The sequence below is a fragment of the Nicotiana tabacum genome, chromosome 22 (assembly GCF_000715075.1).
Source record: "Nicotiana tabacum cultivar K326 chromosome 22, ASM71507v2, whole genome shotgun sequence".
Taxonomy (NCBI): Eukaryota; Viridiplantae; Streptophyta; class Magnoliopsida; order Solanales; family Solanaceae; genus Nicotiana; species Nicotiana tabacum.
Genome location: NC_134101.1, coordinates 36,558,367 through 36,583,811, shown reverse-complemented (window position 1 = coordinate 36,583,811; position 25,445 = coordinate 36,558,367). Strand labels below are relative to the sequence as shown.

The following is a 25,445-nucleotide window of genomic DNA, read 5'->3' as shown; positions in this document are numbered from 1 at the left end:
CTTCAGAAGATGGTGCCTGGTTTGTCTAGTTTATCTATATTAAATTGTGAGTCGTGTCAGCTTAGGAAACATACCCGATCCTCTTTTCCTCGTAGTGTTGAGAGTCATGCAGAGTCTGTTTTTTCTTTAGTACATTCTGATATATGGGATCCTAGTAGAGTCAGTTCAACCTTGGGATTTCGTTATTTTGTTAGTTTCATTGAGCGGGAGGCCAAGAGGCCTCGTGGTCAGGGTGGATTCAGCGGTGCTCCTTTTGGGGGTCAGATCCAGCACGGTAGAGGTCGTCATTTCAGACAAACTCAGTCAGCTCGGCCATTTCATCGGGGTGCATCATCTGGCCATAGTTCTCACAGTTCTCATCAGGGCCACTCATCACTTAGTGCCCTTCCAGTTCAGAGTTCGTCCCGTGCTCCACCTGTTCAGGGCTCTTCCATGCCAGGTTCTTCTACCGGTCATCCCGGTGCTAGGGGTTCCCTTCAGTTTCTGCCGCCAGCACCAGGGAGTTGTTTTGAGTGTGGGGAGCTTGGGCATATGTGGAGGCAGTGTCCTCGTCGTCATGGAGGTCTATCTCAGCAGAGGAGTCAGCCTCCGACTACAGCACCAGCTACCTCACCACCCGCCCAGTCAGCTCGGGGTGGAGGTCAGTCAGCTAGGGGTCGCCCTAGAGGGGGAGGCAGATCAGGGGGTGGTCAGGCCCGTTTCTATGCTCTCCCTGCCAGACCAGATGCTATTGCTTCAGATGCTGTGATTACAGGTATTGTCTCAGTTTGCCACAGAGATGCCTCAGTATTATTTGACCCTGGTTCCACGTATTCATATGTTTCCTCGTATTTCGCCCATTTTCTGGATATGCCTCGTGAGTCCTTAGTTTCATCTGTACATATATCTACTCCTGTGGGCGATACTATTATTGTGGACCGCGTATATCGGTCATGTGTGGTGACTATCGGGGGTCTGGAGACCCGAGTAGATCTATTGTTGCTCAATATGGTTGACTTTTATGTGATATTGGGTATGGATTGGTTATCTCCATGTCATGCTGTTCTAGATTGTCACGCTAAGACAGTGACGTTGGCTATGCCAGGAATTCCGAGGGTTGAGTGGAGCGGTTCTGTAGATTATGTACCAAGTAGGGTGATTTCATATTTGAAGGCAGCGCATGGTTGAGAAGGGTTGCCTATCTTATTTGGCTTTTGTGAGGAATGTTAGTGCAGAGACTCCTGTCATTGATTCTGTTCTGGTGGTACGTGATTTTCCGGATGTGTTTCCTGCAGACCTGCCGGGCATGTCACCTGACAAGGATATTGACTTCGGTATTGATTTGGTGCCAGGCACTGAGCCCATTTCTATTCCACTGTATCGTATGGCACCGGTGGAGTTGAAGGAATTGAAAGAACAGCTTCAGGAACTCCTTGATAAGGGGTTTATTCGGCCTAGTGTGTCACCTTGGGGTGCACCGGTTCTATTTGTGAAAAAGAAGGATGGTTCCATGAGAATGTGTATTGATTACAGGCAGTTGAACAAGGTCACAGTCAAGAACAAGTATCCTTTGCCTCGTATTGATGATTTATTCGACCAGCTTTAGGGAGCGAGGGTGTTCTCCAAGATTGATTTGAGGTCCGGTTATCACCAGCTGGAGATTCGGGATTCAGATATTCTCAAAACAGCTTTTAGGACCCGATATGGCCATTATGAGTTCTTGGTGATGTCTTTTGGGCTGACCAATGCCCCAGCAGCGTTCATGCATCTGATGAACAGTGTATTCCAGCCCTATTTGGACTCATTCGTCGTTGTATTCATTGACGACATCCTGGTGTACTCTCGTAGCCAGGAAGAACACGCCCAGCATTTGAGGGTTGTATTGCAGAGATTGAGGGAGGAGAAGCTTTATGCAAAGTTCTCTAAATGCAAGTTTTGGCTCAGTTCAGTAGCATTCTTGGGGCACGTGGTGTCCAGTGAGGGTATTCAGGTGGATCCGAAGAAGATAGAGGCGGTACAGAGTTGGCCCAGACCGTCCTCAGCCACGGAGATTAGGAGCTTTCTTGGTTTATCGGGTTACTACCGTCGCTTTGTGGAGGGATTTTCATCTATTGCATCGCCCTTGACCAAATTGACCCAAAAAGGTGCTCCATTCAGGTGGTCGGATGAATGTGAGGAGAGCTTTTAGAAGCTCAAGACTGCTTTGACCACAGCTCCAGTGTTAGTTCTGCCATCAGCTTCAGGTTCTTACACCGTGTATTGTGATGCCTCGAGGATAGGCATTGGTTGTGTTTTGATGCAGGAGGGTAGGGTGATTGCCTATGCCTCGCGCCAGTTGAAGACCCACGAGAATAACTATCATGTCCATGATCTTGAGCTAGCAGCCATTGTTCACGCCTTGAAGATTTGGCGTCATTATTTGTATGGGGTTCATTGTGAGATCTATACTGATCACCGGAGCCTGCAGTATTTGGTAAAGCAGAAGGATCTTAATTTGCATCAGCGAAGATGGTTGGAGCTTCTTAAGGACTATGATATCACTATTTTGTACCATCCGGGGAAGGCCAATATGGTGGCCGATGCTTTGAGTCGCCGGGCAGAGAGTTTGGGGAGTTTAGCATATCTTCCAGCAGCAGAGAGACCTTTGGCATTAGATGTTCAGATCTTAGCAGGCCAGCTTGTCAGATTGGATATTTCGGAGCCTAGTCGGGTATTGGCTTGTGTGGTCTCCAGGTCTTCTCTTTATGACCGTATCAGGGAGCGTCAGTATGATGACCCTCGCTTGCTCGTTCTTCAGGACAGGGTTCGAAGAGGTGATGCTAGGGATGTGACTATTGGTGATGACGGCGTGCTGAGAATGCAGGGCCGGATATGTGTGCCTAATGTAGATGGGCTTCGAGAGCTGATTCTTGAGGAGGCTCACAGCTCGCGGTATTCCATCCATCCGGGTGCCGCGAAGATGTACCAGGATTTGAGGCAGCACTATTGGTGGAGGCGGATGAAGAAGGATATAGTTAGGTTTGTGGCTCGGTGTCTAAACTATCAACAGGTTAAGTATGAGCATCAGAGACCGGGTGGCTTGCTTCAGAGATTAGAGATCCCAGAGTGGAAGTGGGAGCGGATCACTATGGACTTTATAGTTGGGCTTCCACGGACTTCGAGGAAGTTCGACGCTATTTGGGTTATTGTGGATCGGCTGACCAAGTCCGCGCACTTCATTCCAGTTGGTACTACTTACTCTTCAGAGCGGTTGGCTGAAATTTACATCCGAGAGATCGTTCGCCTGCATGGTGTCCCAGTTTCCGTCATTTCAGATAGGGGTACTCAGTTCACATCACAGTTTTGGAGGGTCGTGCAGCGAGAGTTGGGTACTCAGGTTGAGTTAAGCACAGCTTTTCACCCTCAGACGGACGGGCAGCCCGAGCGCAGTATTCAGATATTGGAGGACATGTTGCGTGCTTGTGTCATTTACTTTGGGGGTTCATGGGACCAGTTTCTGCCACTCGCGGAGTTTGCATATAACAACAGTTATCAGTCGAGTATTCAGATGGCTCTGTACGAGGCTTTGTATGGGAGGAGGTGTAGATCTCCGGTTGGATGGTTTGAGCCAGGTGAGGCTAGGCTCTTAGGTACAGACTTGGTCCAGGACGCATTAGATAAGGTGAAATTGATTCAGGAGCGGCTTCGCACGGCGCAGTCCAAGTAGAAGAGCTACGCGGATAGGAAGGTCCGTGATGTGTCTTTTATGGTTGGGAAGAAGGTTTTGCTAAAGGTATCACCCATGAAGGGTGTTATGAGGTTTGGGAAGAGGGGCAAGTTGAACCCCCGGTTCATTGGGCCTTTTGAGGTGCTTCAGAGGATAGGAGAGGTGGCTTATAAGCTTGCCTTGCCACGTAGCTTGTCGAGTGTGCATCCAGTGTTTCATGTTTCCATGCTCCGGAAGTATATTGGAGATCCGTCCCATGTTCTGGATTTCAGCGCGGTTCAGTTGGAGGGTGATATGACTTATGATGTGGAGCCGGTGGTTATTTTGGATCGACAGGTTCGAAGGTTGAGGTCAAAGGATATAGCTTCAGTGAAGGTGCAATGGAGAGGTCAGCCTGTGGAGGAGGCCACCTGGGAGACCGAGCGGGAGATGCGGAGCAGATATCCACGCCTATTCGAGACTCCAGGTATGTTTCTAGACTCGTTCGAGGACGAACGGATGTTTAAGAGGGGGAGGATGTAACGACCCGGCCGGACGTTTCGAGAGTTATAACCCCGTTTTCCCCATTCCTACTTTTTGTGTTATTCAGCTATATTATGTTATATCGGGTTAGTTGGTTCGAGTCCGGAAGGAACTCGGAGTGAAATGAGACACTTAGTCTCATAATTAAAAATTTTAAGTTAGAAAAGTGGACCGGATATGGACCTATGTGTAAACGACCTCGGATTTGAATTTTGATGATTCCAATAGCTCCGTATGGTGATTTTGGGCTTAGAAGCGTGTCCGGAATATTATTTGGAAGTCTGTAGAGGAATTAGGCTTGAAATGCTGAAAGTTTTATTTTTGAGAAGTTTGACCGGGGGTTGACTTTTTGATATCGGGGTCGGAATACGATTCTAAAAATTGGAATACCTCTGTTATGTCATTTAGGACTTGTGTGCAAAATTTGAGGTCAATCGGACGTGATTTGATAGGTTCCGAAGTTGTTTGTAGAAATTAGAAATTTCAAAGTTCATTAGGCTTGAATTGGGGTGTAATTCATGGTTTTAGCGTTGTTTGAGGTGATTTGAGGATTCGACTAAGTTCGTATGATATTTTAGGACTTGTTGGTATATTTGGTTGAGGTCCCGAGGGCCTCGGGTGAGTTTCGGATGGTTAACGGATCAAAAATTGAACAAGAACAGCTGCTACAATTTCCTTCTGTTGGAAATTGCTTCTGCCCAAAAATCGAGCCCAGATCGAGCTCAGGGTCGAGGGCCACGATCGAAGCCCAGATCGAGCTCAGGGTCGAGGGCCACGATCGAAGGCATGATCGAGCCCAGAGTCGAGGGCCACGATCGAAGGCATGATCGAGCCCAGGGTCGAGGGTCACGGTCGTAGGCCGGGTCGAAGACATAATCGACAACCAGGATCGAGAACCAGGATCGAGGGGCAGGACCGAGGACCAGGATCGAGGGCCTCGATCGAAGGCCAAGATCGAGGCAGAACCGAGGATGTCTGGGCAGAATTATAAGAACAGGGACTTCGTCTCATTTGCCATTTTTGACAAATTGGAGCTTGAGGAGAGGCGATTTTTGTTATATTTTCAAGAAAAACTTGAGGTAAGTCCCTTGTGATCATTTCTACTCCATAATATTGAATTATCATCGAATAATCCGACTAGATTACATGATTTTGAGGTGTAAATCGGAGATTGAAACTTAGAAATTTGGAAATAAGATTTGTAGATTTGAGGGTCGAGTTGAGGTCGGATTTTGGTAAAATTGGTATGGGTAGACTCGTGGTTGAATGGGCTTTCGGATTTTGTAACTTTTGTCGGGTTCCGAGACGTGGGCCCCACAGGCGATTTTTGAGCCAATCTCGGGTTTGGTTTAATTTTGAAGCTTTTCTTGTGGAATTCATTCCATTAACGTATATTGATGGTATTATACTGATTGTGAATAGATTTGGAGCATTTTGAGGCCGAGTCCAGAGGCAAGATCATTGCGGGTTAGAGATTTGACCGGTTTAAGGTAAGTAACGATTGTAAATCTAGTCCTGAGGGTATGAAACCCCGGATTTTGTATCATTCTACTATTTTTAGTGACGCACATGCTAGGTGACGGGCGTGTGGGCGTGCACTGTTGGGGATTTGTGACTTGGTCCGTCCCGTAGCAACTGTAAAGTTGCATACTTTGTTGAAACCATATGATACTTATATGTTTTAGAAAGAATTTCTGTAAATTAGGCTGAATGCCATGTTTGGGCCTTGCACCAATGCTGTTTGGACCCTTAGGGGCTGTTTCTTACCATCCTCTCATTGTTTTCGATTGAAAATCTATACTCAATCATGTTTATACTTGTTTACCGCATAACTCAGTTTTATGACTCTATTTTGATGCATATAAATGTTTTGGGCCGAATGCCCTGTTTTACTGAAATGCCCGAGAGGCTTGAGTTACTTATGACTGAGTGAGGCCGAGGGCCTGATTTGTGAGGATGAGTGTGGATCGGGGCTGCCCGCCTGCAGCATACTTATGACTGAGTGAGGCCGAGGGCCTGATTGGTGAGGATGAGTGTGGATCGGGGCTGCCCGCCTGCAGCATACTTTATTATTATCGCACGTGAGTTGTCCGTGCAGATTATAGCGCTTGGGCTGAAGGAGCCCCTCCGGAGTCTGTACACACCCCCAGTGAGCGCAGGTACCTAGTGAGTGCGAGTGCCGAGTGCTGAGTGACTGGGAGGCATGAAGGATTGTGAGGTATGCCTGAGTGGCACGAGTGACTGAGGTTTGCCCGAGGGGCTGTATATGATTGATATTTTGCCCGAGGGGCTGTTTATGATTTCACCATTTTTGCTCACCTTTGCATTGAGCCTTTGTTGGAAAAATATCTTTAAATGATTTTTTTTTACTGGAACGGAGTTTAAACGAGATGTTTGATTCAAATCCTGATTTTAAAAGCATGTGGTATTTTACTGAGATTTCCTGATATGAACGTTATATGCTTTATTGCTCGTCACTACTGCTCAGTCTTTATTTATTGTTGTTACTTACTGAGTTGGCGTACTCACGTTACTCCCTGCACCTTGTGTGCAGATTCAGGTGTAGCTGGATACGGTAGCGATTATTGAGTGTTCTGGTTGCAGATTTTTCTTGGAGATAGCAAGGTAGCTGTTTGGCGATCGCAGCCCTTACCCTTCTCCCTCTTATCTTCCTCTAGTTGTATTTAGCTATTTTCCAGGCTGAATTAGCCTTGATATTGTTAGACAGATTGTAGAAGATGCTCATGACTAGTGACACCCCGATGTCGGGCTTTTCTTTTCCTCACTTCTGTTTTTCTTTGATTTGAACTCTTAAAATGGAGGTTTTATGTTAAATAACCTTGAAATTATCTTTGAAATGAAAATATCGGTTGTTTTGGAAATGAGTCGGCTTGCCTAGTTCCACGATAGGCGCCATCACGACAGAGGTTAGTTTGGGTCGTGATACTAACACTTTCCCTCAAGCTGGTGCATATAAATCATATGTACCGAGCTTGTTACATATATAACTAATACGAGGACCAGTGAGGGACTTGGTGAAAATATCAGCAAGCTGATCATTCGACTTCACAAATTTTGTAGCAATATCTCCCGAGAGTATCTTTTCTCTAACAAAGTGACAGTCAATCTCGATGTGTTTAGTTCTCTCATGGAACACTGGATTTGACGCAATATGAAGAGCAGCTTGATTATTACACACAAGTTCCATCTGACTGATTTCACCAAATTTCAACTCCTTGAGCAATTGTTTGTTGATCCAAATTAGCTCACATGTTGCCATAGTCATTGCTCGATATTCTGCTTCTGCACTAGACCGAGCAACTACATTCTGTTTCTTGCTCTTCCAAGACACCAAATTGCCTCCTATAAAACACAATATCCAGACGTAGAACGTCTATCATAAGGTGATCCTGCCCAATCAGTATTTGAGCGTCCAACGATCTGCTCATGACCTCTATCCTCAAACAATAACCCTTTGCCTGGAGCCGACTTTATATACCGAAAAATGCGGACAACTGCATCCCAATGACTATCAAAGGGAGAATTCATAAACTAACTTACAACACTCACAAGAAAGGAAATGGCAGGTCTAGTCACTGTGAGATAATTTATTTTACCAACCAGCCGCCTATATCTTGTAGGATCGCTAAGCGGCTCCCCCTGTCCTAGCAGAAGTTTAGAATCCGGACCTATCGGAGTGTCAACAAGTCTACAGCCTGTCATTCCTGTCTACTCACGAATGTCTAAGGCATACTTCCGCTGTGAGATCATAATACCTGAGCTAGACTGAGCGACCTAAATACCCAGAAAATACTTTAGTCTACCCAAATCCTTAGTCTGAAAGTGTTGAATGAGATGTTGCTTCAATTGAGTAATACCATCCAGATCATTGTCGGTAATAACAATATCGTCAACATAGACCACCAAGAGCAAGGAGGGGAGTTGTTGGAGTGAGGGAGGGAGCCGAGGGTCTATCGGAAACAGCCTCTCTACCCCAGGGTAGGGTAAGGTTTGCGTACACACTACCCTCCCCAGACCCCACTAGTGGGATTATACTGGGTTGTTGCTGTTGTCAACATAGACCACCAGATAAATACAGAGACTTGAAGGAGAATGCCGATAAAACACAGAATGATCATGTTTGTTAGTTAAATAGTTATATGTAAATAACCCTAATCCCATATGTAGTTGGAGTAGAACATGTATTATATATATAGGACTCATTGTATCACTGTAAATACATCAATAATATAATTTTTGGAGTTATTAATTCTCACAACCTGAAAAGACAGCATCCCCAGGAATAGTCCCTTTGTTAAGATTTTCTCTTGAACCTCCATCTGTAGTATATCTGTTAACCATCAGGTAGTCAATGATACATAACAGTAAACTCCAAAACGAAAAACAGAGCAAAGCATAATAGACTGAAACCCAACCTTAAAAGATATTTTTTTTGAGAAGGTAAAGTATCCAGTATATTCAAAAAATCATCTTGTGCTGGACAACCTTAAAAGATATTTGATATTTAATTCAGGGAAAATACAGCCACACAGACACGCGCACGCGGAAGAAAATATCGAAAGGCTGCAATCAAGCAACCGTATTACACTTTTGAGAAGGTTTAAGTCAAGCGAGAGGATCAAACAAGATCATAACAGCAACTTACAGAATAACATCATCTCCAAGGTGTTTGCGGGCTATCTTTGCTAAATGATGCAGGTAGGCCTTGTCATCTCCATATGAACCAAATTCATTTTCTATCTGTCCCATTTTCACCATTCAGTGTAATCTACATCTATTGGCTTATACAAAAGCTGAAACACGGTAAAAAGAAAATCATGGAATACCAAGTATTTCATCATGTATAAAATAGAACTTCCATCATAATCGTATTTGACTTCCAGGTAGATGAAAAAGTCCATGGAGTGGATATTTATGATGATAATTCTAATTTTAATGGAACAGAAGTAAGTCTTTTAAAAGATGTCATCTCAAAGCCAAAAATAACATTAGGTAAAGTTCTATATATGTTACTGTTGAAGACATAATTAAGGAAATAAAAATATAGCCTCTCTAAAATCTTAAACTTTCAGACGAGGTAGTTACAGAATTCAACATGATATCAAAGCCAGCCTTTAACAAGCCCGTTTTAGCACCCATAAGTTTGCATTGAAGTTCATGTATGAATTGCAAAGGGTTACACGTGAGGGGGGATGTTGAGTTATGTTATCTTGGCAACCTTTGGCAAGCCCGTTTTAGCACCCCATAAGTTTGCATTGAAGTTCATGTAGGAATTGCAAAGGGTTACACGTGAGAGAGGATGTTGAGTTATGTTATCTTGCCACACAGGATGCCAGTTGCCTATCGTCTTCCAAAGGAGTTTATAAGATCTCGGGTCACTCCAAACATAACCTTAAGGTTTGAGTTGAAAAGATCGGATCAGGTAAAGTCTTGAGTTCAAGTCTCAAAGTTATCTAGTATTTCCACATGCAGGAAAAGAATCAAACCCCATGTGAAGGGCGGACGAGTTGGGAACACAATTAAGTAAATAAGAATGTATCTTATCTGAAAGATTAAGCTTTTAGATGAGGCAGTAATCTTAAAATCTTGGAGAAAGTATGTAGTGCAATTTATTAGAAAGGGTTTGGGACAGAGAAAAAGATATCAAGTAAATAGGGGTAAATGCACACTCCTATTCTTGCTAAGTTTTCACGAGCATTTGAGTAATAAGTAGGAGCTCGCAGTTTAAGCAAAGGGCATTTAAGTTTATCTGATTATTCTAGCGCATTAAATGGAACTTCATATAAACCTTAAGAAGGCATTTTATATAAACTTACCACAATAACAGCTAAAAGAATTACTATCTTGATTAAATATAGCGTTCACATATGTAAAATAGGAGGTCACCCTAAATTTGTACCATTTTTTGATATGTTGCCATTTGTTTTTGTTTCAGAAAAAAAAAAACAATGAGAGATGTCATGACTTTAATTGCATCTAATATCGCATCTCTGTAACCAAACACTGGAATCAAGTATCAGCGAACATTAAAGACATACCCTTCATATCTCCTTTGTGGGATGGATAAAATATAACTTAAGCTTATCAATTACTCATCCTGTTACTCACAATTTAGGTACAATGTTACGAAGGGTTATCAATCTACCACATTACTAAGACAAGCAACAGGATTTCAGATAGTTGCCAGAAGACATCTCATACTCATACTTTAGCTCTGCACACCAAAAGTTTCATTATAGGAAACTAAGAAGCACACTTCCAATAGATATTCCATATCCGTTAAGGTTTGAGTATTAACATATCCACGCTCTGATGATCCTTCATCAAAGTTTTAGTGAAGTATTTCCTGCGCAGATCATAGAATTTGCAGGTGACACATCATATTTGTTCAGAACTTACAGCACCTAGCTTTGCTGCTGCATTTTGCTATAACCTATTATTCTAGATGTGGAGTTGTATTTATCTGGATTAATAGCTATGTTATTTTAATGAAGCCAGCTTTGGTAAGTTCAATTCACCTGGACCATCATTATAGGGCCGCCATTTTTGTATGCATAAGAGACTATCTTCGGCAGCAAAATTCCCCACCATCTCTCAACCTGTAATCATTTTTAAGATTACATACAATACCACTAAATCAAGCAAATGATGCTAAAAATGCTAAAAAAAAAAAAAAAAGTTGCTCCATCGATGTTGAGTGGATTAGGCTCGCAAGACTACCATTAACTTTTTCTCTAAAGAAAAAAACAAAGGATGAAACAGAAAAACAGAGATCAGTTGTGCGATCGACAATTTCTTAAAGTTTCAGTCACAAACTCATAGAAAGAAAATACGTTGTTAAAACTGCTATTTTAATCCTATCTCTCCTGCACATAGGAGAGGCACTACTTTCTACTCATCGCAGCAAAAAAAGAATTGATGTGATGACTACCAGAAATCCAGAAGACAGGCATTCGGCATCACTTTCTCTTGAAAAGTTATAACTATAACCCATAAAGAGTCAAGAAGAGCACATTAGATTCCCAATTATCTGCAATGGTGATCGACAGGATATGAGGAGTTCTTAATGAAGCGATATAGAATACATCCATGTGGAATGCATCTTTAGTTAGGCCTACTTAACTTAGGAAATTAAGTCCGCAATTTTACTAGGTAGGCTTCACATTTATTTCTAACTTCTTGTCATTCACATCATGTTGCTTGTGTAAGATAACCTATATAAAACGATTGCAGTGCAGTCCTGGATCTAGTTGAGTGATTGTTTACTTGAAAATGAATATCAATCTTGTTTGATGTTCTTTTTCCTTTCCTTTTCTTATGGTGGAGATTAATCATATTATCTCTACCAGCAATTGAGAAATCACTATATTTAATTGTTAGTTTATAGATATGTATAGTGTAGTCTTGTCCCACATTGGAAGAGGAGTAATATCTCCTTGTAGTGTATAGCTATAAATAGGGACCTCTTGTATTGTATTTATCATCCAATATCAATAACATATTTTCTCCCGTGCCTTCTCACATGGTATCAGAGCATTAGTGAGAAAAGATCGTTGTGCGTCATTCCAGCGTTAACCGGGAAGAAAGAACTTAGTCATCGTGTAATTTTTCCGGTCACTTTCTGTCGGTGTTGTGCTAAAACCAACACCACCACGAGGTAAATCACCCTCCGACTACCAACTCCTGAAATTTTATCCGGCAGAAAAGCCGCCACGCGCCGGCAACAACTTTTCCGGCGAGGGTTCCGGCCACTTTCCGACCATTTTTTCGCGAAGCTTCTTCAGGACATTGTGCTCTCCTCAAAATTCCGAGCCTACCCATCTAATTCAAATCAAATTTCGGCCACTTTTATATTTTTCCGGTGTGAACATTGACCTTTCTGGCCATTATTTGAAAATATTTCTTCAGGACAGCTTGCTCGCAAAGGAATTCCGAGTCTATCCATCCTGGTTACAACAAATTCCGACAAGTTTGGAATTTTCCGGCGAGCTACAGTGTTTCCGGCACAGAACAGTGTTCTGTTTTCCCGCTGTAAACAGTGTTTTCAAGCTATTTCTTCAGTTTTCTCACAGGAGTTACTTATTTCTACTATTTCAAGTTAACCCTACTACTACAAATTGTAGCGACATGGGAACCGATGCTTTGAATAGTCGGATGGTTTCTTTAGCAGAGTATATTGAGTTCCTTCAGTATAAAGCATGCAAGCAGACAGCTTCTGAGATAGCTTCTGTTGTTCAAACAGGTAATAGCGTGACTTGTTTCTCCCAATCTTCATCCTCTGAGTCTTGGGTCATTGATTCAGGTGCATCAGATCATATTTCTGGTAACAAATCTCTTTTCACTACTATTTCGTATTCTCAACCTCTTCCAAAAGTCACAATAGCCAATGGGTCTCAAACCATGGCAACTGCAATAGGTCAAGCAAGCCTACTTCCTTCCTTACCTTTAGGTTCGGTCCTTTATGTTCCCAATAGTCCTTTTAATCTCATAGCTGTTAGTCGCTTAGCCAAATCACTTAAATGCGCTGTTTTATTTCTTGATGACCATGTTTTTATACAGGAACGCAGTACGGGGCGGATCATTGGTACCGGGCGTGAATCAAACGGACTTTATTACCTTATCCTTGCTAAATCACATGGACTCACATCTTGTCTTCCTTCTACAACTTGTCCTGTTACTGATTCACCAGATTTATTACATAAACGGTTGGGACATCCCAGTTTGTCAAAACTTCAGAAAATGGTATCTGGTTTATCTCACTTGTCAGCTCTAGAGTGTGAGTCATGTCAGCTCGGTAAGCATACCCGCTCCCATTTCCCTCGGCTTCTTGATAATCGAGCAGAGTCATCTTTTACTTTAGTCCATTCAGATGTTTGGGGTCCTAGTCGGGTCAGTTCCAACTTAGGATTCCGCTACTTTGTCAGTTTCATTGATGATTATTCCAGGTGCACTTGGATATTTTTGATAAAAAATCGATCTGAGCTGTTTTCTATTTTCCAGACCTTCCACGCTGAAATTCAAAATCAATTAGGAGTTTCTATTCGCACATTTCGTACTGATAATGCCCGAGAGTATTTGTCTTCCCCATTTCAGCAGTTTATGAAATCTCATGGGATTATTCATCAAACATCTTGTCCGTACACATCTCAACAAAATGGGGTAGCTGAAAGAAAGAATAGACATCTTATTGAAACTGCTCGTACCCTACTCATACAATCTCATGCTCCGTTGCGTTTTTTGGGGATGCCGTTCTTACATCTTGCTATCTTATTAATCGTATGCCATCTTCAGCTATCCAGAACCAAGTTCCATTCTCTGTCATGTTTCCCTATTTACCTTTGTTCTCTCTTCCATCCCGTATCTTTGGAAGCACTTGTTTTGTCCATAACCTTACTCCAGGAACAGATAAGTTAGCTCCTCGTGCTCTTAAGTGCGTATTTTTGGGTTTCTCGAGAACACAAAAGGGGTATCGATGCTACTCTCCTGACCTCCAGCGGTACCTTATGTCCATTGATGTTACCTTTTTTGAAACCCAATCATACTTCGCAGGTTCGGGTCATCACTTAGATATTTCTGAGGTACTACCAGTTTCATCTTTTGGAGATTCAGTCACTCCAGCTCCACCACCTACAGCTCCAATTGTAGCTCCACCACCTATAGCTCCAGTTGTAGCTCTACCACCTATAGCTCCAGTTCCACCACCTACAGCTCCGGTTGTAGCTCCACCACTTATAGCTCCAGTTCCTCCACATAATCCAGTTCAACCTTCTGCAGCTCCACTACTCTTGACTTATCATCGTCGTCCACATCCAGCATCAGGCCCAGGTGATTCATGCCCCGCATCAGATTCTGCACCTACTGCGGACTTGTCTCCTCTTAGTCAACCAATTGCACTCCGCAAAGGTGTACGATCCACACTTAATCCTAATTCTCACTATGTCGGTTTAAGTTATCATCGTCTGTCGTCACCACATTATGCTTTTATATCTTCTTTGTCCATTGTTTTTATCCCTAAGTCTACAGGTGAGGCACTATCTCATCCAGGATGGCGACATGCTATGATTGACGAGATGTCTGCTTTACATGCGAGTGACACTTGGGAGCTTGTTCCTCTTCCTGCAGGTAAGTCTACTGTTGGTTGTCGTTGGGTTTATGCAGTCAAAGTCAGCCCGGATGGCCAGGTTGATCGGCTTAAGGCTCGTCTTGTTGTAAAAGGATATACTCAGATTTTTGGGCTTGATTATAGTGATACTTTCTCTCCCGTGGCTAAAGTAGCATCTGTTCGTCTCTTTTTGTCCATGGTTGTTGTACGTCATTGGCCTCTTTATCAGTTAGACATTAAGAATGCTTTTTTCCACGGTGATCTTGAGGAAGAAGTTTATATGGAGCAACCACCTGGTTTTGTTGCTCAGGGGGAGTTTAATGGTTGTGTGTGCAGATTGCGCAGGTCACTATATGGTTTGAAACAGTCCCCTCGAGCTTGGTTTGGTAAGTTCAGCACAATTATTCAGGAGTTCGGCATGACTCGTAGTGAGGCTGATCACTCTGTGTTTTATCGGCATTCTGCTCCTAATCTGTGTATTTATCTAGTGGTTTATGTTGATGATATTGTTATTACTGGTAATGATCAGGATGGTATTACTAATCTGAAGCAACATCTCTTTCAGCACTTCCAGACTAAGGATCTGGGCAGATTGAAGTATTTTCTAGGTATTGAGGTCGCTCAGTCTAGCTCAGGTATTGTTATTTCACAGCGGAAGTATGCCTTAGACATTCTTGAGAAGACTGGAATGATGGGTTGCAGACCTATTGACTCTCCTATGGAGCCGAATGCTAAGCTTCTGCCTGGACATGGGGAGCCTCTTAGAGACCCTACGAGATATAGGAGGTTAGGTTGGCAAATTGAATTACCTCACAGTGACTAGACCTGACATTTCTTTTCCGGTGAGTATAGTAAGTCAGTTTATGGATTCTCCCTGTGATAGTCACTGGGATGCAGTTGTTCGCATTCTTCGGTATATAAAGTCAGCTCCAGGCAAAGGATTACTATTCGAGGATCGAGGCCACGAGCAGATTGTTGGGTACACAAATGCTGATTGGACAGGATCACCTTTTGATAGACATTCTACGCCTGGATATTGTGTTCTAGTAGGAGGTAATTTGGTCTCGTGGAAGAGCAAGAAACAGAATGTAGTTGCTCGATCTAGCGCCGAAACCGAATATCGGGCGGCCATGACTATGGCGACGTGTGAGTTAGTTTGGGTCAAGCAGTTGCTCAAGGAGTTAAAGTTCGGAGAAATCAGCAAGATGGAACTAGTGTGTGATAACCAAGCTGCTCTTCATATTCCGGTGTTCCATGAGAGGACTAAACACATTGAGATCGACTGTCACTTTGTCAGAGAAAAAATACTTTCAGGAGATATCGTTACAAAGTTTGTAAAGTCGAATGATCAACTAGCAGATATTTTCACTAAGTCTCTTACTGGTTCTCGTATTAGTTACATGTGTAACAAGTTCGGTACATATGATGTGTATGCACCGGCTTGAGGGGGAGTGTTAGTTTATAGATATGTATAGGGTAGTCTTGTCCCACATTGGAAGAGGAGTAATATCTCCTTGTAGTGTATAGCTATAAATAGGGACCTCTTGTATTTGTATTTATCATCCAATATCAATAACATATTTTCTCCCGTGCCTTCTCACATTAATATTGACAACTAAAGAAATAGACTACCTTCCTAATGTCAACAAGTCAGACTAGCAGGTACCCCGTGGTCTGTAGGAACAACATGTTACGGCCTAGTTTACTCTTTTTTCTTTACTTCTCTTTCTCTAAGAAAGGTAAGATGCAAGCACGCAGACTAGTTTAAAGTTGCTTGGTAACCCATTTGTACACTTGGATTCCCTTGGACCATGCCTAGTGCATCCCAAAAAGATTGTGAACTCCTATGTAAGCTTAATCTGGTCAGCAACTGACTTGTGGATGTGGGATGTTCTAGGTCTTGTGCAGCATTTACGACCACAAAGAAAACCATAAGTAACTAGAACAATTGGAATACATACCAAGTCAATGAAAGCACGATCTGACGATCTAAGCCTTACAGCAGGTTCAATGGCAAGTAACCAAGCAGGGAAACCCCCAAAATCCCACTCTGCAGCAAGAAGTAAAGAAAACGTCAATAAACATTTCCAGAACATTTGCTGATAAGCTTATACAGCAAAAGATGGACAAAATAAAACAGTAAGATTCAATCATTCCCTAGCATATTCATATAAGTACAAATGGAGCTGAAATTTATACATGAAAAAATGCAAAATTTTGACTTTGAAAGTATAGAAGAGATGCTAGTGATAACTAATAAAAGGAAAGATGCTTGGTCAATCCACCTGTAGAGTGAATTAGGTCCTGCTGGAGTAAACCATGGTTGCCCTAGCATTGAAAGGGTTTCAGTATGAACAGATCTTGAGAGAGCATTTCCTGAAAACATTCGTCTGGAAACTGATGGGACACCCTTAACCAATATACTTACCCCTTTGAACACTAGATGTAATAGTGGATGGCTATAGTTTCAAAAGTGTTGGCTGCTTGTGACCCTCCGGTAAATCAGATTGATGCAACAGGTCCTATGGAATTTGAGGAAGATTGGAAGTAGTGGAGGCTACAAAATGGTTCTTTACAGAACAAAACTCCAGAATCGATCTTGAATATTCATCTTTTCAAAGTTAATCAGCATCAAGATGGTAATGGAACTCGTATTTCCTTTTGGATTGACGCATATGGAAATTCAGCCTCAATGATGCTCAGATTAGCTGTTCTTGTTTCTACAATAAAAGGAGGTTTCATTTACTAATTTTGTTGTTCTGGCCCTTGTAAGGGAGGCGGCGAGCGAGAGAGGTGCTAGGGGTCTCGAAGGGTTTCTCGGGTGGTGGTGAAATGGAGAGGTCCAAGGCAGAGTGGAAGCGAAGAAGGCAGCGTACCTGAAGTTAGTAGGGAGCACAAGCGAGGAGGAGAGGAGAGCGAACGGAGAGAGGTATAAGGTAGCGAGGAAGGAGGCGAAGTTGGTGGTTACATAGGCTAAGACTGCAGCGTTTGGTCGTCTGTACGAGGAACTGGGGGAAAAAGGCGGGGATAAGAAGTTATTTCGGCTGGCTAAGGCGAGAGAGAGGAAGGCTCGGGACCTGGACCAAGTGAGGTGCATCAAAGACGAGGACGGTAGAGTGTTGATGGGGGAGGCTCAGATTAAGTAGAGATGGCAGACTTATTTTCATGGACTTCTGAATGAAGAAGGGGACTGGGATATTGTGCTAGGTGATTTGGGGCATTCAGAGAGTCTCCGAGACTTTGGGTATTGTAGACGCATTAGGGTCGAGGAGGTCGTGGGGGTTATGCGTAAGATGAGCAGGGGTAGAGCAACCAGGCCAGACGAAATTCCGGTCGAATTTTGGAGGTGTGTGGGTGGAGCAGGTCTGTAGTGGATGACTGGGCTGTTCAATGTTATTTTCAGGACGAATAGGATGCCGGATGAGGGAAGGTGGAGTACGGTGGTACCGTTGTACAAGAACAAAGGTGATATTCAGTGTTGTAATAACTATAGAAGTTACTTAGTCATACCATAAAAGTTTGGGAGAGGGTGGTGGAAGTAAGGGTGAGGAGGACTGTGTCTATATCTGACAACCAGTTCGGGTTCATGCCGGGTCGATCATCTACGGAAGCTATCCACCTTATTAGGAGGTTGGTGGAACATTACAGGGACAGGGAGAAGGATCTGTACATGGTGTTTATTGACCTAGAGAAAACATATGACAAGGTTCCTAGAGAGGTTCTCTAGAGATGCCTGGACGCAAAAGGTGTACCGGTAGCTTACATTAGGGCGATCAAGGGCATGTATGATGGAGCTAAGACTCGGGTTAGGACAGTGGGAGGCGACTCGGAGCATTTCCTGGTTGTTATGGGGTTACATCAAGGATCTGCGCTCAGCCCGTTCTCATTTGCCCTGGTGATGGACGCACTGACACACCACATTCAAGGGGAGGTGCCATGGTGTAGGTTATTCGCTGATGACATAGTTCTGATTGATGAGACGCAAGGCGGTGTTAACGACAGGCAGGAGGTTTGGAGGCACACCCTTGAGTCTAAGGGTTTCAAGTTGAGCAGGACTAAGACAGAATATCTGGAATGCAAGTTCAGCGCCAAGTCGGGGAAGTGGGCGTGGACGTGAGGCTTGGAGCACAGATCATCCCCAAGGGGGCGGAGAGATTGATGAAGACGTCACACTCCGTATAGGGGTGGGGTGGATAAAATGGAGGTTGGCATCGGAGTCCTGTGTGACAAGAGAGTGCCACCGTTAATCAAAGGTAAGTTTTATAGAGTTGTGGTTAGACCGGTCATGTTGTATGGGGCAGAGTGTTGGCCGGCTAAGCACTCTCATATCCAGAAGATGAAAGTGGCAGAGATGAGGATGTTGAGGTGGATGTGCGGGCATACTAGGATGGATAAGATTAGGAATGAAGTTATTCAGGAGGTGGGCGTGGCTCCTATGGATGACAAGATGTAGGAAGCGAGGCTTGGACGGTTCGGGCACGTGCGGAGGAGGAGTCCTGATGCTCCGGTGAGGAGGTGCGAGAGTTTGGCCCTGGCGGGGACGAGAAGAAGTAGAGAGCTTGGGGAGAGGTAATTAGACAGGACATGGCATTGCTGCTGATTTTCGAGGACATGACCTTGATAGAAAGGTGTGGAGGTCGAGCATTAGGGTTGTAGGTTAGGACGTAATCGAGTCCAGGGGTGAGGCTAGTTCGATAAGGGTGGTCTTAGACTGCTAGGGGTTTATGTTGTGTTCTCCCTATCCTTACGTTTTCATAGCATCGGGCTTATTTTCTGGTTTTGTTATTGCATTTAAACTATTTTCTAGTTCTTATGATGCTGTTATTATTTCTTTGGTTTCTGTTTGATGGTACTAATATATTGTCCCTTCCCTTCTCTTCTCGTCTTTTCCGTCTTCTTGAGCCGAGGGTTTTTCAGAAACAGCCTCTCTACTCCTTCGGGGTAGGGGTAAGGTCTGCGTACACACTACCCTCCCCATACCCCACTTGTGGGATTCTACTGAGTCGATGTTGTTGTTGTTCTAGCCCTTGTGAAGCAGGTAGGACACCGATACAAAGGAGGACTATCTTAATGCCTTTTTTTTAGAAGGTAACATATTTATATATTACTCCCTCCGGTCCACAATAAGTGACCAATTTATCTTTTTATTTTGGTTCAAAATAAGTGTCAATTTAATAATAAAGAAAAAATTCAATTTGTTTTTCCAAAATTACCCTTTATGTACGTATCCCTAAAAAGTCTTTTACTTCTCACATTAAATTATGCTGCAACATTTAGTTAAGGGTAGTTTAGTCACACTAACTATTTTTGTCTAGAATTTAGTATTTCCTTAACAGGTGTGCCCAAGGCAAATTGGTCATTTATTGTGGACCGGAGGGAGTAAAATATAGACTGCACAAAAGCTGTGAAGTCCCCATATTTACAATATGGAATGTAACAACAGACACTCCTACTCCTTAGCCTTCTACAAGGAGTCTAAACTTAATGCCTTTTAAGGTCTATATGAATTGAAGAAATTGGAGGCCCTTTGGCAGATTAGAGAATCCTTTCGGGTGATCTAGAGTTCATCCTTTCGTTTTCTTGTCCATCCAGGTTTTGGTATTTTTCAAGCTGTAAAGATAGACGTACTAAACAATATTGCTACTTGGTCAGAATACTCACAAACTTTGAGCCACACATAGCTATAATTGCAATATATGTTGGACTTGCTGCACCATAATTTTTACATTTTTCCTGCGCAATTAGATAGAAAATGGTAGATAGAACTCCCTAGACCTACTGCAGCAGTAAATAGAGAAGATTTTACACTTCCTCGATGCATAAGCAAATTTGGAAGTAAGTACTAAAAATAATGAGACATTCTATGAATTTATTAGATTTACTTATATATTCACTCTTAGTCAAAGGAGAAGTTCATTTTTTCCCGATGAACTTCATGGATCTTGGTCCTTCCTCCAACATTTCACACGGGCAATTCAATTAGTCACAATTGGGATTTTATTAAATCAATTGAAGGAGGATTGAACTTGAGGAAAATTATACTTCATGAATGACTAGAAATCTGCGAAGTTGTACAAGAGAAAGCTCATGTCTGACCTGCACAAATATAAGGCCCAACTCGAAGCATCACCAGGAGATCCAATTTCTGACAAAGATTAAGAAAAGAAAAAATATCTGCTATTCCTTCAAAAACCAATTGGCCTTCTCTTGGTTCATGCAAATTCCATGCGACATATGTTTGAATGGTATTCAAGCCCAATGCCTTCGCTCTCAGCAGTCTATCTTCCCAATACTAAAGCGAGTATTTATATATCAATACCTCAATTCAAATTGGTATTACCAAACAACATAAGAAGAAAATAACTCCATTTACAGTAAAAGGAAACAAATCAAAAACAAAAAAGAAATGTCTGCCTTCACCACTCCTTGAAGGACTTAAAAGTGAAAGTTTGACATTCAACTAAATGTGTGCAAGTGAACTATCACTAACTTATTTTGACGTGTTTGACAGCAACAACAAAAACAACTCAAAAATTCATTTATGATGATTTTACAGGTAACTTGTACAACACTATAACGGAATTCAAAGAACAGTTAAAGGAAAAACAAAACTCCTTTTAAATTTCACGTAGGAGAAATTCTGTATGCGTGACATCCATATGATATATGCAGAATCTGCACCAAATGTAAGTTTTTATGCTAGACTGATTACTTCAGCATTACTTTTACCTTTTAATCATCATTTTCCTAACACGGAGTTCATCAAAGAGCATATGAAGTTAACTATCAAACAAGTTTGCTTCACTTTAAAGGAGCACCCTTACTGTGTGTGTTTGAACAAGATTATATACTATGATCAAAAGTATTCAGCTATCCATAGGAAACCCAGGGACTAAAGTACCTCTGGAAGAACCCGAAAGTAGTGGACGTCGCCGCCTATAATCTGAAAAGGCTTTCCATCTTTCCAGAACATGTCATCCGCAATCTCAAATTTTCTCTCATTTCCCTGCCAATTTAAGAATCAAACAACTTCTGAATGAAAACATATGAACGAATTAAGTGCAATCGATCAATCAGCTACACCTCTAATCACAAACTAGTCCGTATAAACCTAATATTTTATTCAACTCTATGAAATTCATCATAATGAGACTATTTTTATGCTGATCCTTAACCTGCCGTTACACTGAATACTCAAATAAAGTGCAACTTTTTCTTAAAAAGCTTGAATTAGGTATTAAAAAACATAAAATTTCAAATTCGTACCACAGAGTTAAGTGTTGCGAGGTCGGAATGAGAAGAAGAGAAAGAATGAAGAGGAGCAAAGGCAGGTGCGAAAGATCCGAAAGCTAAGAGAGCTAAGAGGAGCATGAAGATCGTCGTTCCCAAGCGTCGCTTTTTCGCCATTGCTCTGAGACCGGAAATGCCGCTTTTCTTCACTGTTGTAGTCATTGAAAGTAAGAGTCAATTCACTCGTTCCTTTGTTAGGTAATAAGAATGCCACTGTAATTTTCTCCATTTAATTTTGCTGTCAATGGCACGGTCCTCCTTTTTTTTTTCTCCCAATCAACGGCACTGTTAACTATTCACTCGTCTCAAATTATGTGTCTAGTTTCCAAAAATAATTATTTTAAATTATTTATTATTTTAGTAGTTTAAGATTAAATTAATTATTTTTTAAAAAATTACCTTTAATATTAATTATTCTTAAAGATTACAAATACCTCAATTATGAGTAAATATAAATAAAAAATATTATATTTTAAGACATAAATATTGATAAAACAGTCAAAAACTTCTTATATTTAATATTTTCTTAAGAAGCGTATAAAAAAGAAATATAAAATATGATTTAAGACAGAGATAGTAGTCAAAATAAATAAGTTCCTCCACTAACATTATATATCAGCCAAGAATAGAATGAGTCATCGGAAAATTTCACACCTATTCGTTGATGTGGCTCTTATATTTATTTTTTGTTTTTCTATTTTCACGTGTTCGATATCATGACTAAAGAATTCAAGTAGCATTCATATGTTAGTTTACATCGACCATAGTAAAAATTAATGGAGATTCCTGAATTGGAGTGGAAAAAATAAATACTTATAATATAAAAGCGTAATGGCAAAGATATTTTTGTTGCCAACTTTGAAGGATTGATTTTGTAGTTTATTATATGTTATTTTAGTTATATGATCGTTTACACATGAGATAAGTAAAAATTGTAAAAGTAAAAAGAATATAGGTGATTTTTGCAATGTATTGTAAGTAAATATAGTAGACCATTTCCTCAACTTGCCTTTGGTATACCCGTGAAAAAGAGTTTTAATTCTTGCATATGGGGTAGTTGTATTTATTTGTATAAATTTATTTATAACTTTATGTAATATGTATTTGTTTTAATTACAAATCACCAAAAAAATTTGTGGGGGCTGACCCGTCTGTTTCATCTCAAAAAGTTGTATAATAAATTGGATGTATGTCCAATTTATTAGTTGAGTTACATGAAGGATGAATAGTTCATCTTTGTACAAAAGTGATCCTCTACCATATTAGCAAAAATATTGGGTAATGCAGGAACTTGGAAGAACTCCTCCTTTACAGGTTAATTCTTTGGCACCATTCTAATCTCTGTAGGATAGCATTGGCTTCTGCTTCATTATTGTTGCAGTTATCAAAATAAGCAGCATAAACTAAGGATGTCCAACGGATGGGCCGTCCCGTCCCGTATCCCGACCCGGCCCATTCCGTATCCCGGCCCACTTAAATCTAAATGGGATGGGCCCATGTTAAACGGTATACGGGATAGGACGGGATGCCCATTTTGTCCCGTTTATCCTGTCCCGCATGTTCCGTCTATTCCGCGTGTTTTTTAATTATTTTTTTTTGAAATATAGCCGTTGGGCAACGGCGTCCATTGCAAATTTAGTCATTCCCAACGGTTATAAACGGCTAAATTTGGCCCCCTCCCCCAAAACACCCCCTACCCCTCCCAATCTTTTAATATAACCCCTAAGTTTATTAAATTATACTTTGGCCCCTTTTTTAACTATAAATACACCATTCTTCTTCATTTTTTTCCACAAAAATCAATCATTAGCCCTATTTTTAACTATAAATACCTCCATCTCTTGAAGACTGCCAAGCTAACATCTATTCTTATGCTAGATCAATATTTGATAAATATAAATATATGAAAACAACATGCGGTGAAACTGCTCCTTCTACTTTTAAGGCTAGAGTAGAAGTTCTATGGGAATGTATGGATGATATCACAGGTTTTGATTCCTCTATTGATGATGAACTTGATTCTTATCTTAATCAAGGATTGAAAAGTATTAAAGACGAAGAAGGCAAGAAAAAACTTTTGGCATGGTGGAGGGAGCGTGGCAAGGCTTTTCCAACACTTTCAATAATGGCCCGAGATATCCTGGCTATTCAAGCATCATCAGTAGCATCGGAGAGTGCTTTTAGCGCGGCAAGATTCCAAATCGGAGATCATAGACATTCATTAGTGGAGGACAGCCTTGAGATTTCCATTTTATTTAAAGATTGAATTAATTCAGAAAGAAGAAATCTTGGTTTTGAAAAATTAACCGCAGGGAAGAAGAAGAATACAATGAGATACTTAGCACTGGGAGCGATGACGGCATGGAACTCATGGAACATCAATCAACACTGCCAATTCCAAAACAATGGCCGAGAGAAATTATAGATAAGTTATAACGAAGCTATATAGGAGCTTACAAATATTAGTATGATAATTTGTAATTAGCAACTAAGAGGCCTAGTTCAAACAGAACCCTTCCTAGAAGGTGGCTGCATAAATTAGGTGTTCTTCACAAGAATTATATTTGTATGTGAAATTTGAAAGTTCTATTAATAAAATAAAATTCTCTAAGCCTTGAATTTTCTTATGAATTGTCTTACACTCTTACTTAGTTACTTAATGGTTTGAAATTATATTAAATAAATTACAACTCTATAATAATTACTAAAATATTTCATTACAAGTCTTTTGTTTTAATATTTTATAATTCTTTACTTTGTTTCCTAATTTCTTATAATTTATTAAGTTTTAAGTTTATTAAATAAGTCAAAAAATAGCCGTTGCAAACTTTAAAAACTTAGTCATTATCAAAAAATTAGTCGTTGCCAAACTTAATGCTTAAATAATTAATTTTAAAAAAAAAAATGGGCCACTTAAGGCCTGCGAAACCGTCCCGTCCCGTCCCATCCTGTTTGTTAGCAGGATGGGATGGGCCTACCGTTTTGTCCCGTTTATCCCGTCCCGCCACCGTCCCGACTAAATATCGTTTCGTCCCGTCCTGTCCCGTCCGGTTGGACTGCCTTAGCATAAACCATAATATATCATATGACCTCTATCATTCCTTATAATGCCTCCAACACCCAACAGTGCTTGGGTTATCTTTATTTCATCTATATTAGTGTTGAGCTTAAATGTTAAGGTCTAGGTTATTTCATTTAACACCTTTGATATCAAGCTTAGGTTTTAGATTTTCTGTCAAAGCACAAAACTGAGGCCTTGGAGCTTTAAATTTTAGAGTAGGTAATTGCGCATTTAAATCTACTTTGACTTCAAAGGCAATTGGCTTGGAGGAGTTGTGGAGACCAACGAGTAAATAATCAAAAGCAAAGGCAAAATAAAAAAGGATTTTTTGATATTTCTTGATTAGGGGTTTGACAAGTGTATGGTGTAGGCAAATTTTAACTTGTGGTTTGTTAAATAATAGTATAGTAAGATGTGGATCCATATACATTGAAATTTTTTTAGAGTGTGATTACCTTGATCACTATACATTGAAATAGTAACTTCGCTTGTTCCTTCCTTGATATAAAACTCCTTTTATAAAGCTCATTTGATTTAAAGTTGCTTTTTTCGAATACAGTCAATTCTTTAATAAATTTACAAACTATATTCCCTTCGGATAAATAATTTATAAATCATAATATGATTGGGGATAATATACTGTTATGATTGTTATATTAAATATGACTCTTTTCAGATATCAAATTTTCTACTATAACATATTATATCAATTTTCTTCTAAAAATTAATATAATAAACCAGCATAGATGAATAAATTGAATTAC

The 25,445-nt window shown here is 41.0% G+C and overlaps 1 protein-coding gene across 2 annotated transcripts in view; it reads right to left on the bottom strand.

Annotated features, from left to right (window-relative positions):
- The window catches only part of LOC107767083 (beta-galactosidase 17-like), a 34,225-nt gene extending 12,397 nt beyond the window's left edge, over positions 1-21,828 (bottom strand). Inside the window, exons 1-7 of one of the 2 annotated variants that reach the window (XM_075244900.1) lie at positions 21,597-21,828; positions 21,232-21,336; positions 20,427-20,622; positions 16,292-16,380; positions 10,747-10,827; positions 8,874-8,968; positions 8,488-8,558 (exon numbers count right to left, since the gene is read on the bottom strand). In XM_075244900.1, coding sequence (XP_075101001.1) covers positions 8,488-8,558; positions 8,874-8,968; positions 10,747-10,827; positions 16,292-16,380; positions 20,427-20,622; positions 21,232-21,336; positions 21,597-21,782 — 823 coding nt within the window. In that variant the 5' untranslated portion in view covers positions 21,783-21,828. The remainder of the gene's footprint in view (positions 1-8,487; positions 8,559-8,873; positions 8,969-10,746; positions 10,828-16,291; positions 16,381-20,426; positions 20,623-21,231; positions 21,337-21,596) is intronic. The other variant, XM_075244899.1, reaches the window with a different exon arrangement.
- Between the last annotated feature and the right edge of the window lie 3,617 nt (positions 21,829-25,445).